The sequence below is a fragment of the Bidens hawaiensis genome, unplaced genomic scaffold (genome assembly GCF_021521415.1).
Source record: "Bidens hawaiensis isolate Kalapana, Puna unplaced genomic scaffold, B.hawaiensis_p1.1 tig00024691_1, whole genome shotgun sequence".
NCBI lineage: Eukaryota > Viridiplantae > Streptophyta > Magnoliopsida > Asterales > Asteraceae > Bidens > Bidens hawaiensis.
Window position 1 is genome coordinate 159,999 of NW_027493912.1, and position 19,568 is coordinate 179,566.

At 32.7% G+C, this 19,568-nt stretch overlaps 2 protein-coding genes across 2 annotated transcripts; both read left to right on the forward strand.

The window, feature by feature from the left end:
• Nucleotides 1–1,797: 1,797 nt before the first annotated feature.
• Nucleotides 1,798–14,310, forward strand: LOC143569872 (uncharacterized). The gene is made up of 21 exons (XM_077055673.1): nucleotides 1,798–2,149; nucleotides 4,305–4,390; nucleotides 4,491–4,592; nucleotides 4,680–4,786; nucleotides 4,874–4,974; nucleotides 5,075–5,162; nucleotides 5,574–5,662; nucleotides 6,376–6,515; nucleotides 6,621–6,774; nucleotides 7,116–7,251; nucleotides 7,352–7,448; nucleotides 8,087–8,216; nucleotides 8,307–8,366; nucleotides 8,459–8,577; nucleotides 9,162–9,286; nucleotides 11,359–11,583; nucleotides 11,881–12,041; nucleotides 12,767–12,930; nucleotides 13,114–13,196; nucleotides 13,362–13,447; nucleotides 14,062–14,310. The coding sequence occupies exons 1-21, from the start codon at nucleotides 1,940–1,942 to the stop codon at nucleotides 14,203–14,205; spliced, it is 2,607 nt and encodes an 868-aa protein (XP_076911788.1). The 5' UTR covers nucleotides 1,798–1,939; the 3' UTR covers nucleotides 14,206–14,310.
• A 1,646-nt stretch (nucleotides 14,311–15,956) lies between these two features.
• LOC143569866 (large ribosomal subunit protein uL22y-like) lies at nucleotides 15,957–18,582 on the forward strand. The gene is made up of 7 exons (XM_077055665.1): nucleotides 15,957–15,980; nucleotides 16,066–16,102; nucleotides 17,100–17,140; nucleotides 17,332–17,562; nucleotides 17,815–17,917; nucleotides 17,996–18,063; nucleotides 18,394–18,582. The coding sequence occupies exons 1-7, from the start codon at nucleotides 15,978–15,980 to the stop codon at nucleotides 18,442–18,444; spliced, it is 534 nt and encodes a 177-aa protein (XP_076911780.1). The 5' UTR covers nucleotides 15,957–15,977; the 3' UTR covers nucleotides 18,445–18,582.
• The last annotated feature ends 986 nt before the right edge of the window (nucleotides 18,583–19,568 follow it).

Consider the following 19,568-nt stretch of genomic DNA (forward strand, 5'->3'; position numbering starts at 1 on the left):
GGCCTGCGTATAATCCACAGTAGGTAGGACGTGCATAATCTACAGTTGGAGGAATAGTGCAGCCGACATAGTTACTGTTGGCCGTAACCTATCCACCAACCAGTATGGCCTGTGCATAGTCCACTGTTGGTAGAACAGGAATACTATTCAGCCGGCTATACCTTCTAACCTACCTTCGGCTATAAATACTCCAACATCTTGGAATGGTAAGATCATCTGCTATCCAGTTATCTAGCAATCTCTTAATATACACTTATATTCAGAGCAATCTAGTCTGATTCTCACGCCGGAGGGTGGTCACAAGGAGGAACCCCCCCTTCTCAGTGACGAGCTTACGGTGTTTGTTTTGCAGGTCTCCTGAAGAATAGCCTTCTCAGTTAGATCTCATCCGTGGGAAACATTACTTAACCCCCAGATTATCTATAATCTGTCCAGATTATCTATAATCTGTCCAGGGTTCACTTAGTGTTTCTTCAATTTGGTACCAGTCTCATACCAATTTTCTCCTTCAAATACCATATACTACCAATACATAACTTTTCGATCACTTTCAATATCAATATATATTTTTAACGATTTTTATAACATGTACCGCTGTACATTAGGTGCCGGTACCGAACCCATCTCTAGTTGGAATATTTCACACGATTAGAACAAATATAGAGTCCTAGTAGCCAACGACTCCTAGAATAATCTCATAACCAAGTAGTTAGTTTTCAATGTCGTGCTGAAATTAAGGACCCTATGATCAAATATGCATGACTCTTATTTTATACAATTTTAAAACGTCACATCACATTAATCACCTAATTTGACTTATAATATTGTCTATTTAAAAAAAAGAGTGTTCTAATTTTGTCTCAAGATTCATTTAAATTCTTAAATGTGTATCACAATTTCATTAGGACGAGTAAAAGACAATCCCTGATGAGTACTTTTGTCAGTAATTTAGGAGAAGACGTGTGACATCAAGCTGTAAGGGACGGGTAGTTTAGAAAAAGAAAAAAGTCGGGATAAATAATTTAGAGAACAAATTAAAAGGGACAAGTAAATATGAGAGAAAATTAGTAGGAATAACTATTTTTATTTAGTCAACTTTTTTAAATTTTATATTATCATAATTATTTTTACTCGTATTATTCGTCTCGACGTCCCCCCCAACCAATAGTAGTCACAAGCAGGTTAGTGCTATAAAAAACCGTCTCGACAATTTTCTTATCCTGATACAGTCATCCCAACTATTATAATTCCACATATCAATTTTTTATAACTGTCATGAGTAGATCTGGGTGACTTTAAAGCAAGAGTGCAAACGAGCCGAGCCCGAGCTCAACCAGGCTCGTTTTACTTACATAGATCTCGAGCTCTGCTCATTTCAATCTTTATTTCTAAAGCTCGAGTACAACTGGTGAGTAGTTGTTTCAAGCTTGATCTCGACACATTCACTTTTTATTATTTAACCTTTATATATTTTTTTCAATTACAGATTTATATATATAACATAATATACGAATTTTTTAGTTAATTTTTATAACATTATATATATAAATTATAAATTAATTATTACTAAATATACATGTATATATATTTATATATTAAAAATTATATAAATGACAAGTTTGTTTAAGCTTGTGAGCTGATTCAAGCTCGTTTATTAAACGAGTTTACTTAATAGAGTTTTATCACAAGCCAATCTCAAACATTAAGCAGCTCGTGAACAACTCGTCTAACACGAAGACAAAAGTCGAAACTCACCTTGCATTCTTAGAATTGTCCCACTATAAATACCCGACCATCGATTAACACTTACACACACAGTTACACTCTTCCATTTCAAATCCCGCCGGCTTCTTCTTCTTCTTACTCTTCAAAACCTCCAGATCTCAATCCAATATTATTATTATTATTATTATTATTATTATTATTATTATTATTATTAATGTTTAGGTTAAGCTCCGGCGATAAAGCCGGATTCAAGCTACTATTAGCCCTAGCGGTTACGTACGGAGCGTTATCAATGGTGGCGTATTACGTTATGCAGATGAAGTTTATAACGCCGTTAGGTTTTGATGCTCCAGTGGATCGGTTTTCGGAAGCTAGAGCCGTTGAGCATATTCGTGTGCTGGCGCATGAAATTGACGGCCGTCAGGTATATTTTATTATTATTATTATTATTATTATTATTATTATCACTCGAATTTGATTAATTGTTTATATATTATTGTAGTGTAGACGTGAATTGTGTAGTTTTAGAATTGAAGTTGTGTGTTTGGTTGTAGTGTTGTTTAGTTGAAACGGTAGTGTGATTTGATTTACGATCAGCTCGAGCTCGGCTCGTTTTGATTTACGAGAGCTCGAGTTTGGATCGTGAGTCCTAAGTTTATTTTATTTATTAATTGATTTCTATACATTTTTAATTAATTTTATTTATATATATATTTTAATTGTAATTTTTTTATATAAACGTAATATATACTATTTAGTTATTTTTATCATAATTATATATATATATATATATATATATATATATATTTAATATAACTATATATATATTTCGAAGTTATATGTTTGTTTGTGGTGCTGTTTAGTTGAAACGGTAGTGTGATTTGATTTACGATCAGATCGAGCTCGGCTTGTTTTGATTTACGAGAGCTCGACTTTGGCTATTGAGTAGTTTTTCAAGTTTGTCCTTGGCTAAGTTTATTTTATTTATTAATTGATTTCTATTCATTTTTAGTTATTTTATTTATATATATATTTTAATTGTAATTTTTTTATATAAACGTAATATATACTATTTAGTTATTTTTATCATAATTTTATAGTATATTACATTTAATATAACTTTATATATATATATATATATATATATATATATATTTTGTACTCGAATTTGGTTGATTGTTTATATGTTATTGTACTGTAGATGTGAATTGTGTTTGTTTGTGGTGAATGGGATTGGGAGGTTACGGTGTTGTTTAGGTGAGCGAAAGTGTGATTTGATTTGATAGAGTTTTGGAAGTTCTTTTAAGGAATGCATATGCCCAAGCTCAGCTTGTTTTGAGCTCGGCTAGTTTCGAGCTCCTTCTCTAAAGCTCTAGCTCGGCTCGTTACTCGTTTTTTCATGTTTGAGTTCAGCTCGGGCTCGACAATTTTTTATTAAATAGTTTATATACACTTTTAACTAATATTGTGTATTTTAATTATATTTTTAAACTTATATATATATATATACTACTATAGTTTTATATATAATAGGTATTATTATATAAACATATATAATTAACACATTAAATTTAAATATATATAATAATAGGCTCGTTTAGGTTTGCAAGCTAGATCAAACTCGATAAGTGAAGCTCTGGCTTGAGAATGTTTATCAAACAAACTTATTTTTAAGGTTCGAGCTCTTTAAGCCTGACTCGATTTAAGCTTTTAATGAGTCGGTCTCGAGAAGCTCACGAGCCGGATTGGCTTGTTTACACCCCTAATGGTTGCATCTGATATTAACTGATGGGGCTGTTAGTTGACCTCCTCTGGAGTTTAGGTACATGTGTGTAAACTTGCCATCATTATTCTAGTTTTGGAACCTTTTGTGTTTTCAAGCCATCAACTTTGTGTTTTTCTTTCTTTTTTTGTTGATAATGATTTTGATTTAAATTGAGAGTTTGTGTGCGTTAACCTTTCAAAAAAATAAAGAGAAAAAGGAAAATCTACATATGATTTCACTGGTGAGTGGAATGTGCATGTCAGCATATAGGCTTGGCTTAATTTCCACTATTTGACCAATTTATGTCGCTGCCCAAAAACAGTTGTGCATAGTCTAAGAATATCAAGTGATGTACTTCAATGTGAACCCCAGCTGCAAAATCACCAACATCCATAGTCTTCTTTATCATGCTCATTTAGTATATATCTAGTTGATGATGTCATACCATATGCTGGGCCACCTCAAATTTATTTATTTAATGAAAAAAAAGAAGAAAAGAAGTCCAGGTGTTAATGCTGAAAGTAAAGAAAGTTTATGTTTTTCACCGGTCACGTCAAATCTTTTTATTTACGTTTAATACTCAAAACTTATATTTTAAAATAATTTATTACAAACTTTTTTGGTCCCCACTGGTGCACATTGTGGTTTTAGTTGTTATGAGTGATGGAAAACCAACTCACCTAGTAACAGTTAACATCCTATGAACATGTAACATGGGTAGGTAACAATACACCAACCTAAAAAATATTTTAATTGTATTAAAAAAATGCAATTTATTTGTTTTTAATAGATCTTTTTATGTGATTCATGATAGGAAGGGCGTCAAGGTTTGCATGATGCTGCTAAATATATAAGGACACAACTGGAAATGTTGAAGGATCGCGCTGGATCTAATGTAAGGTTGGTATACAAACACATGTTTTTTTGTTTATTTTTTCTAAAACAGAACATACAAGTATGCAACTAATAAAGTATTACTTTTTTGTTTTGATTGTTACAGGATTGAAATTGAGGAAAATATAGTTAACGGGTCTTTCAATATGATGTTTTTAGGTCACAGCTTATCTCTTGGATACAGGAATCACACAAACATTGTAATGAGGTACTTCAATGTAATGTTTTTTGGTCATTGCATTAGTTAATGATTTAATTAAAAACACACGGGGTTTTAATCTTAGCTAATTTGCAGGGTTTCATCATTAGAGTCTACAGATACAGATCCTGCCATTTTATTGAATGCACATTTTGATAGCCCACCTGGTTCACCAGGTGCCAGCGACTGTGGTTCATGTGTTGGTAGGCTTTATTTTCTTACACTTTTCCTTGTTTTTTATTCATTTTAAATATCTTATATGATTTCATTATTTTATCTATTTCTTGCAGCATCGATACTGGAGGTAGCAAGGATGACAATTGATTCAGGGTGGGTGCCTCCTAAACCTCTTATATTTCTGTTCAACGGTGCAGAAGAACTTTTTATGCTTGTAAGTGATTTATCGCTTCACATTTCACTCAATTTTATATTCTTAATTTTTTTAATTATCATTTTCCCTTTTAGTAACTATTAATTTGCTTATTTACCAGGGTTCACATGGCTTTATAACAACACATAAATGGCGTAATACAATTGGAGCTTTCATAAATTTGGAAGCTTCTGGAGCTGGAGGGCTTGGTAAGTAGCTGAAGTGCTTTTAGCTTCTAATATGAATGTATAAATGGTTTGTGTGTCTGCTAACAATGTCAACCTTTAAAATTAATAGTACTTTCTTTATATGTCCATGAGAAGTTTTCTCCATTTGCATTACATCTTGTACCAAGCAAATGCTATCTGCTTTTTCCTTTTAAACTGAATAACAAATTAAAGCTGGAAAATGTATGGATTATATAGCTATTTGGTCATTATTAGTATTAATTTAAAATTGATTTGATTATTTAAATTAAGTGAGAAATATTAAAGTTTTATCTATTGTTTAACTGAGTTTTCTTAATATGATCCCTTTCTGTACAACTATGTTTTGGTGTAAAAATGTTTTCTCAGATATTTTGTTTTCCAGAAATTATAATTATTCTATTGAAATTACAGATTTTGTCTGCCAATCTGGACCTGGGTCCTGGCCTTCACAAGTCTATGCTCAATCAGCTATACATCCTATGGGCAATAGTGCAGCACAGGTTGTTTTAAGTTCTCTACTGCTTTAATAATAGTTTCAGTTATTTATGTAGATAAATTTTTTTGTTTTGATTTATAAATATTTATTATATATTATTTTCTTTAGTTTTGAACTGGTTATGTTAATTATTTTAGTTAAAATTGTTGCAAGAGATAGTGACATTGTAAAAATCAGATAATCAAACTACATGAGTGTGTGACAAATTCTGACAGAAGAGTTCATACTTATGTATGATTATTTTTTTTAAAAACTTGAAATATAACAAATTATCCTCTTATCGTCTAGTCATCCACATAATGTAATTAATGATTCCAGCAATTATTGTTTTTCCTGATGTTATTCTTAACAATGAGAAAGGTAGGTAAAAAGTCTCTAAACTAAAGTTTTATACTTAAGGGTAAGTAAGCCATTTTACTTTTTGCTTATATAATGAGTTTGGTTGCAACTGATTATCTAATTGATTATTGCCGTTTGAATCACTTTATCAAACGGCCATTGATTATTGCGAAAAGTAAAATGGCTGTTTGAATCACTTTATCAAAACTCGAAAAAAATCCTGATTATTGCCGTTTGAATCACAATGATCATATAATAAGTTTCATGACACAAATTATTGTCAGAATTTTCACTTCTCATAGGCCATATTCAGTATCTATGAAGTTGTTCTTATTTATTAAGCGAACTTATCTTTACTGTTATTTATCTTGCATGCAGGATATTTTTGGCATTGTTCCTGGGGATACTGATTACAGAATGTTTGCCACTGATTTTGGGAGCATTCCTGGACTAGATATTATCTTTGTGCAACGGGGTTATTTTTACCATACGTCTACTGATTCGGTGGAAAGATTATTGTATGAATTACCACTGATACTTTGGTACAGTTCACTAATTTACAATATTATGACCGCTTTGTTCATGTAAATTTTCTAATTCATGCACTTTTTTTTATTAACTAGACCTGGAAGCATTCAAGCCCGTGGGGATAACTTATTTAGTGTGGTTAAAGCCTTCACTAACTCATCAAAGCTTCAAAATGCTCATGATCGTGGATTTGCTGAAGAACATGATGATGGACATCCTATGTTTTTTGATTATTTGTCATGGTTCCTGGTATGTTACAACTAAAACTTTGAGTTGTGTTTTTATCTCTACCATGTCAAAAGCTTTCCTTTTTAACTTAACGGACATACGTTTTATACTATTATATTTAAATATCTAGATTATTATTGTAATAATATTGTTTCTTTGATCAACAAATGAACAAATCATAATTAATGCACTCATTGTTTATTAAAGAATTGGACAAATATTGTTGGCGTGTCAATCCGAACTGACCTGTTTTACAAATAACCCATTTAAAAACAAAACCTTTTTGAAATGTTAGTCTACACACCCATCTTACTTATTATTAAAAATCTATTGATTTTCTAAAGATTGTTATTTAAAATCAGGTTTACTATTCTAGAAGTCAAGGGATGATATTTCATAGTATACCCGTAGCCATGTATCTACTCATTCCATTTATTCTGCGGTTTCCAAAGCACGGTCTGCTATGCTCCTTTGCTGCTTTATTTGACTTCATTAAAGGTAGTGACTTCTACATGTTTAAGCAGTTATTATTTTCAGATTAACACAAACATATAAGATTGTCATTTAATCAATTGTTTATGTGATTTGGGCATTGCAGGAACTTTGTTTCATGTTCTCGGGTTCATCCTCGGAGTTATATTCCCGATTATATTTTCTATCTTGAGATTGTTGTTTGCTGGACAGTCAATGAATTGGTGAGGCATATAATTTCTTGAATTTACTAATTGGTAGAGGTGGCAAAGGAGGTGGTTCGTGTAACCCGTTGTCATGTTTGGGCTAACTGAGGTTCATGGGATGACCTGTCTAACCATTTATTTTTTTTTGTTATATTTTTTTAAATGTGTAATGTTATAAATTAAATCGCTTGGGTATCTTTTGCCAAAAATTAGAACTAAAAGGTAATTGACATAGGATTTTATAATTAAAATGTAATTGAATTATATGAATATGTTTTTTTTGTTGTAAAATTGTAAATTTAAAGTACTAGTATGTGAAAACAATAAATACTAATAAATTTTTAGGTCAAATGGGCCGTGTTTGGGTCAACCTGTGATTCGATCTGTTTCACTTTTTCTAGTAAAACGATTTAGGATAATAGGAGATTCCGCGCGTTGAAAGTAAACTTTGTTCAGTTTTCAACTCGTTTCACATACAGTTGCTATTTTTGAATTTACTCATTTGGTCTTTTAAAAGCCTGATCTGACCCATTTAGCTAGGATGAAATTGCCACCTCTACTAATAGGATTTGAGTTTAGTAGTTGCAAATAACTCTTATCTACTTATGTTTTCATATCTGATTTATTTTAATTATTTAATTTGTTCTCAAATGTAGGTTTGCTCATCCTTACTTGGCGTATTTGATGTTTATTCCGTGCTCACTTGCTGGGATGTTATTTCCAAGAGTTTGTTGGAATTTCTTCCCTCTCTCTCAAGATCGTTATATTTTCAAATCATCAAAAGAGGTTTGCTTTTTATCATTTTTCGATTTATTTATTTATTTTATTATGTTTCTTTCGTGAATTATGGTTTACTTATTTAATATTGTCTCACAGGAACTTGTGGAGGAAGCTCGGTATTGGGGTGCATTTGGCTTATATGCTTCTATCAGTATGGTGTGTATTAATATAATATTACAGTTCTTTTTGTTCCATGGCATAATTATTTTTTTCAGATTGGTGAAAGCTAATACAATCTTTTTAAATAGGCTTATTTCTCTTTTGGATTAAGTGGAGGTTTCTTGGCTTTATCGTTAGCTGCTTTTATGGTTCCTGCATGGATTTTGTATCGTTTATCTGTCAAGTATTATGGTACTGAATCACTAAGGTAATACACGGGCTTCTGAATTTCATTTCTGTACTTGTTTTTAAAGGTGGCAATTTTGACCCATTTCTTTATGCATTGGCCACTTTGGGTTATTTTTTCGCTGTAAATTGTAATATGGAAACAAATTAACAAAGAAAGGAACTGGTCAAAGTGTCAAACATCCTGACCATCACCCAATTTTGTATTTTAAAAACACTTGTGAAAAAAAGTTTTCCTAACTTTCAACATAAGTTCGCGAACCTTATTTTTGCAGTATTAAATCTCTAGACTTAACAAAAAAGTCCCCTTAATTAACTTCTGTGACTTAATCATGCAAAAAGGACTTTTATGTTAATCATATTGCTTTTCAAAGTTAGGGTGCTTAATCATGCACAAATGAAGTCTAAGGACTTACACGTGAATCAAGTCAACCCAACCGGAATTGTACCAAAAGTTACATGCTCGTTTTTTCTTTAAGTCAGTCATCTATTATTAACTTGAATAAGCTCAAATGACAGTTGATTTATATATAGTTTAGTAATATTTAGTGCTGGTGTTATGTTGGTTTTATGACTTTGATGTCTAACTTGAATTCGTTTTGACAGGTCAGCAGCATTATTAGTTGTACCTTCTATACCCTGCCTACTGCATTCTGTCTACTTTTCTGGGTTTTTAGCTCAGTTTTTAATTGAGAAAATGGGTATGATGGGCTCGCTTCCACCTCCTCATGGTTAGTACCAAACAGCCGGTAAATTTATTTTTAACCGTGTACAAACCTGGTTTCTGCTATATCTGATTTTACTGTTATTTCTCAAAACTAAATTTCATAACTTTGAAACGTTTTAGAGTAAAAGTATATCTGCTTTTATATATGCCAATTGTGGGCTGATCAAAACTTGTATATTTTTCGCTATTAGTGTTTCAATTGTTACCACATTTTTTAGAGAAATGCAAAATGTTTATAACAAAGGTTTCCTAGTTTGACCTATTTATTTCCATTACAAATCACCTTATAGAAATAACTAACTTGTTTAAATAAATTCTTTTTGACAAAAAATGTCAAAAAATAATAATTTAGTTATTTGAGTAAAAGGATTCAAGAGGTCGCACATATTAAAAATTGTATGTGTGTGGTGTCTAGAGGTGGCAATGGGAGTGGGTTGGGTTGGATTTGGGTGATGGGTCAGGATGGGTATGGGTCAAGATAGACTTTTAAAATAGAGGGTTAGAATGGATATGGGTCAAGATGTTACACTAACCCATCTTGACCCAATGAAAGGTTCACATACAAAGAGTTTTAAAAACCCCTCAAAAAAATATTAAAAAAAACTATTAAAAAAATAATAACTCAAAATATAATTAAAAAACGCAAAATTTAAAATAACTAAAATGTTCCCCCCATCATCCTCGTTCATAAAAAAAAAGAACTTTTTGTACCAGTTCAATTTCGAGTTTTTCGGGGTTTTTTTTCGGTTCGGTTTTGTTTTTTCATTTCGGTCGGTTTCGGTATCTGCTCGGTTTCAATGCTTTTAGTTTCAGTGTTGTTTTGTTTTAGTCAGTTTTTTCGGTTTCATTTCGTTTTTTTTTGTTTCGTTTCGATTCATTTGTTTTATTTTGGTCGGCTACGTTTCAGTTTTTTGTTTCGTTTTGCTAAGCTTTTTTATTGTATTTCGCTTTTTTTTTGGGTTTCGTTTTGGTCAGTTTTTGGGTTTCATATCGGTTTTTTTGTATCGTTTTGGTCGTTTTTCTATTTCGGTTTAGTTTTGTTTCAGTTTTTTTGTTTCGTTTGGTCGGTTCGGTGTATTTGATTCGTTTTGGTCCGGTTTTTAAATTGCATTTAGTTTTTTATATGTTTCCTTTTGGTCAGTTTTTCAGTTTCAATTCGATTTTTTTGTTTTGTTTCGGTCGTTTTTCTATTTCGGTTCAGTTTCGTTTCGGTTTGTTTGTTTCGCTTTGGTCGGTTCAGTGTTTTTGTTTTGTTTTGGTCAGTTTCAGTTGCATTTCGCTTTTTTTTTGTTTTGTTTTGGTCGTTTTTCTATTTCGGTTCAGTTTCGTTTTGGTTTTTTTGTTTTGTTTCGGTCGATTCGGTGTTTTTATTTCGTTTTGGTCGGTTCCGTGTTTTTGTTTTGTTTTGATCCGCTTTTCAGTTGCATTTCGTTTTTTTTGTTTCGTTTTGGTCAACTTTTCGGTTTCATATCGGTTTTTAGTTTCGTTTTGGTCGGTTTTTTATTTCGATTCAGTTTTGTTTCGGTTTGGTCGATTCGGTGTTTTTGTTTAGTTTTGGTTAGCTTTTCAGTTGCATTTCACTTTTTTTGTTTCGATTTGGTCAGTTTTTCGGTTTCATTTCGTTTTTTTCGTTTTGGTCATTTTTCTATTTCGTTTCAGTTTCGTTTTTGTTTCGTTTTAGTCAGCTCAGGGTTTTTTGTTTCGTTTTGATCGTTTTTTGGGTTTCGGATGAGTTTTGTTTCGCACATGATAGTTTGAGTATTTTGAAATAGATAAATTTTGGATAACTTGGATATTTTGTTTTGACCCATTTTAACCTTAAATGAAACTCACTTGTATATTTCCAACCCATCCTGACCCACTTGTAGAATTTATATGATCCATCCTAACCCATTTTACTTTTAAAGTTTATCCATCTAAACCCAAAACAACCCATTTGGGTTGGGTTTGCCACCCTTAGTGGTGTCCAATCCTTTTGGCCCGTTCGCGCAGTTTTTTTTCTTTGCAGACCTTTTTGAGATACAACACATACAAATCTATCCATTTAACATGTTAAGCATTTGACGTTGGTTACAGGGTATTACATTCCTGATGTTATAGTGGCAGCAACTATTGGAGCAGTGACCGGTGTGTGTGTGGGACCCATTTTACCAGTTATTGGTAACTGGCTTGCTCGATCGTCTATTGTGCAGTTCTTACTACATACCAGTGTGATTGCCTTGGCCCTCACATCACAGTTTTTTCCATACAGCTACGATGCACCAAAACGTGTCATTCTACAGCATACTGTTGTTACAGCAGGTATAAAATATATCTCTACTTTAAGAGCTGTCTTTTATTTATTCTATATGCCCATTTTCCTTCCATATTGATGTAAAAAATATTGTTTAAAATTGCACGGGGCCAAGTTTCTGTTGGTTTTTATTGTTAAAAGATTACTTGGGTGTGGTATATTATTCACATATATAAGATTATATAATATGCTTGGTGTTGGTTACTTGGTTATTGTGAAATAATATTATAAATTAAGTACATTTAAATTTGATTACCATTGTATGTTCTGTTCTTATAACCACTTTTAATTTCTTTGATTAACAGATTCAGGAAATATTAAAGATACCAGCTATGATTTGTCTGTAGTGGACTCCAATGGATTACCTTACCTGTTCAAACATGCTCCTGAAGTTGCAAAAGAGCTGCATGTGGATTCAGATTTTTCATTTGAAACGGCTAATCTGTCTGATCGAGAAGATTGGATGGTAAAAACTCTTTAAACAGTAATTTTATTTTTTCAAATTAGAGGTGAAAAAATGGGGTGGTTGAATTTACAATTTTCGGTATGGTAATGGGTTTGGTTAGGTTGCGAATTTTATATCTTTTAATAATAATCTAAGTGTTTAAGAAAATTAGTTTAGGAGATTTTTAATGTGCCATACTTGGGCAATTTTTTAAAAGTTTACTTATTAAGGTCGCAAAATTGGCAGTTTTAATCCATTTGACCCGTTAGAGATAAAACATAACATGGTCCATTGTTGACGTGAAACACTTATTAATCTTCTATTCGTTTTCTTCTTTAAATGAACCTGTTTTTTTTTTCTTTTTTTTTTAAATGTAAAAATGGCCCAAATCGCTTAAATTGGTTGACTTGACTATTATAATTCATCCTTTTTAGTTATTTTCTTTAGTTTTATAAGAACATAACCTGAAAAGTTGAAAGCACTATTGACATGAAGCACTCATGGTTGATTAAAATCATCTAATTCTTTTTAGACTTTTTTACCTATATGAACATTTAGAGATAAAAACATAACCCGAAACATCTTTTTCTCCAAATGACCCAAAACTTCTTTTTTTTTTCTATGTCAAACGAGCTTGTTATTTTAGCTAGTTTTTATTTTATTTTACCCATTTAAACTGTTAGATATTAAAAAACATAACCTGCAACACCTACTGATCAAGGTTGTTCATGACTTCATTCTGTCAGGCAATATATCCTTTGTCTTCCTTGTTCTCAAGAAGCTTAAAGTTCCCTGCAAGTAAAGACGAAATCACGAGACATTACAAATATTTTCCCCACATATCAACTACTAAGCAGGAGACCATCTCGGCCGATGGGTCCCGCAGAGTTCACTTGGAATTTTCTTTAGGGTAAGTGAAAGGAACAAACGGGTGGGGTCCGGCAAGTCAGAAAACAGGTCAATACTGGTATGGGTCAAACATATAGGTCGAAATCAATTTGTTTGACCTGTGTCCTGTTATGTAGATAAAGAAAAATCAAATTATTTAGTAGAATGATTAAATGACGGTTTTCTGTTATTTGTTTACGTTCAGTTCCTTGAAGGAGGTATGGGTTTCCGTCCTCAACATAACAGGCCCAATTTCTGGTTGGTCGTTTGCAAACAGTACCCTTCCAGGTAAATAACTGTCATCATATTGAAAACTTTGTCCCGTTATCTAGTTTTATATGGAATTGTTTGACTATTAGTCGCGAGTTATTTGACCGGTGCATAGATGATAAACCGAAAATAATAGCTCAAACTGAGTTAATTGTTGATTCTAATTTTTTACGTTTTTTGCAGCCCCTGAAATTGTTAAAGGTGCTCCTCCGTCATATATATGTAGACTAAGCGGTGTAGCAAATGAAAACTGGACCTTTTGGTTAGAGGTAAAATTTTATATAGCTGTACTGTTAACGTTTAAGACTGATATATCACCAAAAAAACATCGGTATGAGATTACTTTTAAAAACATTTCTGGGTTTAGGATGGGTATGGCATAAAGTGATATCCACCCAATTACCCGAACCTATTTACCTGAATCAAAAATCGATTATGTTTTTAATGTATTATTTAATCTTATAGAACACTATAAGTAATAAGTTGAAGTTTTTAAAAAGCTGAAATTTGTTATATAATAGTTAGGAGTGTAATCGATTATTTGAGGCAAGTTTAAGATCGGATTTTGGCGCATCTTGTTGCCCGCTTGCCTTCTGCTTCGATGTAATCACTACTTTTTTATATCTGTGAATAAATATTGATTTAATTATAAAAAATATTAAAATAAATTGGGTAATAGACATCCCAACAGGTAATTTTAAACACATTTTTTTGTCAAAATTATATTATTCTTGAAATAGCATAGGTTTTGTAAGTCTATTACTTTTACTTATCAAACAGTGAAACCAAAGGACGAGAAGCAATTTTGGGTCGACCCGACCTTGTTTTAGCTTGTTACCCAACAGCCAGATTAATTTTTTAATTTATATCCTTTAATTTGCAGACCAATGGTCCAGGAGATGTACGTATTGAAGTCGGTGTTGTAGAACAGTATTTAATGGACTCCATGAAGACATTAAGAGGTCGTTTCCCCGAGTGGGTGGATATCATCGCGTTTTCAAGTTTTTTGTCGACGTATATCTTCTAGTCTAAATACCAGTACTTTAATTTATTCAGATTACAGACATTGTATTTCTGCACTCTTTAATGTTTTCATGATTAGTGTTCTTTATATGAACATGCAAAATTAACCACCTGATTAGGCTGAGGGGTGTGGGGGGCTTTAATGGGGGCTCCAACCAATAATATTATGACGTGTGGCAGAGAGAGAAACTGGATAAGGGGGGTGTTGGAGCCCCTGGCCCTGGTATGGGGGGCTTTAATGGGGGCTTTAATGGGGTATAATTATATAGGAAAAATATTTTTTTTTTGGGTTTGGTCGGCTCCCAACGGTCAAAAAAACCATCCCTGTGCTTCTCTCTCTTCTCCCGCTAACCAGTTTGCGCCTGCATGTTTTTCCGCTCTAGCGCCCCGTTAGCGCCCCGGTTAGCGCCCCGGTGGTGTGGTGTTAGCGCCTGGCGCCCCCGTTGAAGCCCCACACCCCTCAGCCTTAGTTAAAATATAAAACTGGTGGTTTTTAGAAATGTGTTGGGACACAAATGTGGAAGAAATTACAATAAATCAATAATATAGATTTTTCATTTACATGATAAAAAAAAACCTTTATATAATCTATAAATATAGCTTGTAGGTAGCTCATTCATTAGGCTATGTGTAGTGGAGAGGATACCAAATAGGCGATTTGCGTCGTGTGACGTGGTATAGTTAAAAAGTGTGCAACTTAGTTATTGAACTTTAACTAATCCACCCTTTAACAATCTCGTTGTGTTTTAACGGATAAACAAATAATTTTTTTTAAGTGTGATTGGTTGGCTTGCATGGGCACCATCTCATTGTGAGAATTTTCAATGTTAATGTGTTGGCGCCCTGTTGATAATGGTGGTGTTGTGGTAACATTATATAACCTAATTGTAACTGAAACTGAACTAAAAACCGACGAAATTGAACTAAAAATGAATTAACTGACAATTGATAACCAACTACTTTTTGTACCCTCGGTTAACCAGTTATTTTATATGGTTTTTATACACGTACCATACCATATTTCGTGTATTTATACCTCTGTTTCATGTATTTCTATCTTCATTTCAGATTTATATCTATGCATCCATTTCATGTATTTCTACGCAAACAATTTTAGCCGAGGTTTGATTCTGGTTATCAACCGAATCTAATCAAACCAAACCAAAAAATGAAAAACTAACCGAATCAACCTAGCCGAAAACCGATTGGTTAATTATACCGAGAGTCCAAAACTAATAACTGAACCGTCCACACCCCAATGTAGAGATGGGCAAAAAAACCGATTCCGGACCCGACACGGCGGTTCCTACCCGAAACCAGAGCCGACCCTACCCAACCCCCGAGTACGGACCGGGCGTTGGGTTTCCCCCCGGAACCGTACCTAGAACTGGAGCCGACCTTGACTCGGTAAAAACCCGACCCTACCCGGAACCCGAAAAAAACCAGATGGAACCGGCCAATACCCGGTCAAATACCCAGAACTAGTTCCTACCCGGACCCGGTTTTGACTTTTGTTGATCATACCCGAAACCGGTTTCTACCCGGTTTCAGTTCCTAAGAATACCCGGTTAGTGCACCTCTACCCTAAGGGATTGGTTAACAAAATTTATATTAGAAGTTAGAAAAAGGAAAAGCCCATTAACGACCCAATTCCAAAACTAGCCCAATAACTAATATCCAACGAACGTAACAACCGACCATCGTTATATTATAAGTTTATAACCACCACCTAGGGTTTCATCTCAAAGCTTTCAGACACTAGCAGCCGCAGCAATAATGGTACATCTCGTGTTACACATTATTATATATGTTTATCTGCTAATTTCGTAATAATTAACAATAATTAGTAATTGATTATTATTAGGTGAAATACTCAAAGGAGCCTGATAATCCTACAAAGTGTAAGCTCTCGATCTCTATATATTATATTACATATTCGATTCGTGTTTCATAAACTGTTAATAGTTTGATTTGAGCATTTAGAATCATAATAATAAGTTTATTAGTAATTGATTTTGAATTCTCCTTAAATTAGCTGAGATTGATAGATGTTTGAAAACGTTATAATATCTAGGGGTGCAAATGAGCTGAACCCGAGCTTGGCTTGTTTAACTTACACAGAGCTTAAGCTAAGCTCATTTCGAGCTTGGCCGGTGAGTAGTTTTCAAGCTCAAGCTTGGCTCATGATCGGCTCGTTTACTATTTATTAGTTATTTTTTGTACATTTACAATTTTTTTGTGTGCGCGTGTCTATATATATGTATATATGTATATACACATATATTTATTTACTGTTTATTAATTTATTTCTATACAATTACAATTTTGTGTGTGTCTATATATATGTATATACACACACATATGTTTCATCTATAATTTTATATATAAAATAATTTAGTTATGTTTTTATATTATTATCATTATATAATTGAAATTAAAAATTATATAAATAATAGGATTGTTTAGGCTCGCGATCTGGTTTGAGCTCGATAACTGAAACGTGGCCTCGTTCGTTAAGCGAGCTTAGTTTTGGGCTTGATTAAGCTTTTTCACGAGCGGATCTCGAGTAGCTTGCGAGCAGTTCGACTTGTTTGCACTCTTAATATCTCTTAGTTATGCATCACTAGTTCGCTTTACATGTTTTTCAAAATAATAAGTTTAAATAACTGATAATTCTACATTTCTGTTAATTTTATCAACTGATTGAATTTTAAGTTGTTAATGTGTTATACTAGCTTTAGTTGTGTAGTGTAGCGTAGTAATCATTTTCTTAGCAGGGGCATTGGTTTTTATTTTTAGATTTATTTTACTAAGATTTATATGAAATATATTTATTTTTCGCACTGATCTATTTTGATCGGTTTGTCTGGTTTTGAATTTTTTTCTTTTGTTTTGCAGCCTGCAAAGCTAGGGGTTCGGATCTCAGATGTCATTTCAAGGTACTTTTACGGTTATTCTTTAATTTTATATATTATTATGTTTTATAGAAATGTTAGTACATTACCTCTTTATCTTTTTTAAATAGTGTTATATATGTCTGCGTGTATAAGTCCATGTCTCTTTCAACTGCTTGAAAAATAGTTGAGGCAAGTGGTAATTAACTTATAAAATTTTGTTTACAATTTTGAAGAACACGAGAGAAACCGCACATGCCATAAGAAAGTTGCCTTTGATCAAGGCAAAAAGATACTTGGAGGATGTTCTTGCCCACAAACAGGCCATACCATTCACCCGCTTTTGCAGGGGTGTTGGTCGTACTGCTCAGGCAAAAAACAGGCACTCTAATGGTCAAGGTCGGTGGCCCGCCAAGTCAGCTAAATTCATCTTGGATTTACTCAAAAATGCTGAAAGCAACGCTGAGGTGTGCTATTTTAAAACCCTTATGTTTTTTTTTTTAATAATTTTATGCATTCAAGTAAACATATCTTTAATAGTGTGTTTTCGTGTTTGCACATTTATTTTGTGATGAGTAGTTTTTTTAATCACTTGAATTTTATGATTTTACTCATTTATACTATTTGTGATAATATATAAGGTGAATCCAAAAGTTTCTTATTTATTTGAATTCACAATAAATTTCTAAATTTAAGGTTTGTTGTGTTTTTGATTGAAGGTTAAAGGATTGGATGTTGATGCGCTTTTCATTTCTCACATTCAAGTAAATCAAGCTCAAAAGCAAAGGCGTAGAACATACCGAGCTCACGGAAGAATTAACCGTAAGTATTTATATAAGAAATCTTGGATATATTCATATTAAAATCACATTTTGAACTGGTTTATTATTTGTTTTACAGCATATATGTCATCTCCCTGTCACATTGAGTTGACTTTGTCTGAAAAGGAAGAGCCTGTGAAGAAAGAGGTAATCTCATAACCTGTCCTAATTTTTACATTTTTATAATGGGTTTAAATTCTGATTTTATGTTTTAGCATTTTTATCTATTTTCAGTAGTTATATTACTAATAATGATGTTATATTTTATAAGGAAATTGGTGTCTTAAACATCTAAAATCTTAATATGTGTTACATTTATTTTATTTTCTGTAACGATATTGGGTTACCCTCTTTTTTTCTCAATTTTATGTACCTATTTTGTTATTTTATCTTTTTTACCATTTTCTTAATAGTATTTTTTACCTGGTTTTTCTACGATAATCATCTAATGCGTCTCTTTGTTAATTTTGCCTGCAGGCTGAATCGCAACTGGCAACGAGCGGGAAGTCAAAGAAGTCTCAGGCTTAGTTCATGTCATAGAAACATGTAGGTTTGACGCAAACAGTTTTGAACTACTTTTGTCATTTGTGCTTTGAAGACGATCTATCTTTGTTTGACGCTTTTGTCTTTGTGGCAAGTATAATCGATTTTTGGATGTTTTCTTTCGTTGTCAAATGAAAGATAGTTATGTTTTCTTATTGCTTTGTTTAACAAATCATAGTATTTTGCATTGGCACTTTCGTTCAATTAAACGAGCTAGAATTGATCTGTTCGTTCTACATGCGTACCGTATGATTTGATTACTAAACCTTAGTTTGTTCATTGAATTGAATTGGGGTGATTTGATATGAAGTTTTAGAAGTGAGAAGTGAGTTGTTAATTATAACATATTCAAATATTGATGTGAATAATAGTTGTGTAGATGGAAATATTATTTTTTAAAATAAATACATGCATGATAAATATTTTTTAAGATGATTTTGCAAGCTAGTACTCAACCAAATGCATGTTTATTTAATTAGTTTTCAATTTGTGACCCTCTAAACAAAAATAATAAGGTTTAGTGTTTGGTTTTCAAATCTTACTACTTTAATAAGCAAGTTGTATTCGATTTTACTTGTTAATAAATAGGTAGCGTTTAGGTTGACGCCAATCCATTTAATTAAACACATCATGGTTACTTAAACATGTTACCTACTAACATGTTTTAACCTATATTTTTACAGCCCATCAACTCGATTAACACATTTATAACTTGATTTAGAGGTGCACAAATCGGGTTCACCTTGAAAACCCGAACCGATTCGGAACCGGTTTTTTTCACACCGGGTAGAAAATGAAACCGGTTCCAGTCAAGAACCGGTTCGGTTCCGAACCCGAACCGATGCCCAGAAATGCAAACTTTTAGGAACCGGGTAGGGTTAGAACCGGACCGGTTATTACGTAAAAACCGGTTCCACCGGTTTTTTTTGAAATTCAAACAATATAGCCGTTAGAAACCGATTCCAACGGCTATATAGCCGTTTTTGACCGTTGGAACCGGTTTTATTACTATATTTAGCCATTTTTCATTCTATAAATACCAATGTATGAGTGTGTACTTGTTAAATCACTTCCAAAACTATAAAACACACTCTAAAACACAATTAAGC

Bases quoted from the DNA above. Each gene is read 5' to 3' on its own strand.
- LOC143569872 (XM_077055673.1), top strand. From the start codon at position 1,940: ATGTTTAGGTTAAGCTCCGGCGATAAAGCCGGATTCAAGCTACTATTA. The intron at 4,787-4,873 runs GTAGGCTTTATT...TATTTCTTGCAG, and splicing joins CGACTGTGGTTCATGTGTTG to CATCGATACTGGAGGTAGCA. The intron at 7,252-7,351 runs GTAGTGACTTCT...TGGGCATTGCAG, and splicing joins TTTATTTGACTTCATTAAAG to GAACTTTGTTTCATGTTCTC.
- LOC143569866 (XM_077055665.1), top strand. The intron at 16,103-17,099 runs GTAAGCTCTCGA...TTTGTTTTGCAG, and splicing joins GCCTGATAATCCTACAAAGT to CCTGCAAAGCTAGGGGTTCG. The intron at 17,563-17,814 runs GTGTGCTATTTT...TTTTGATTGAAG, and splicing joins ATGCTGAAAGCAACGCTGAG to GTTAAAGGATTGGATGTTGA.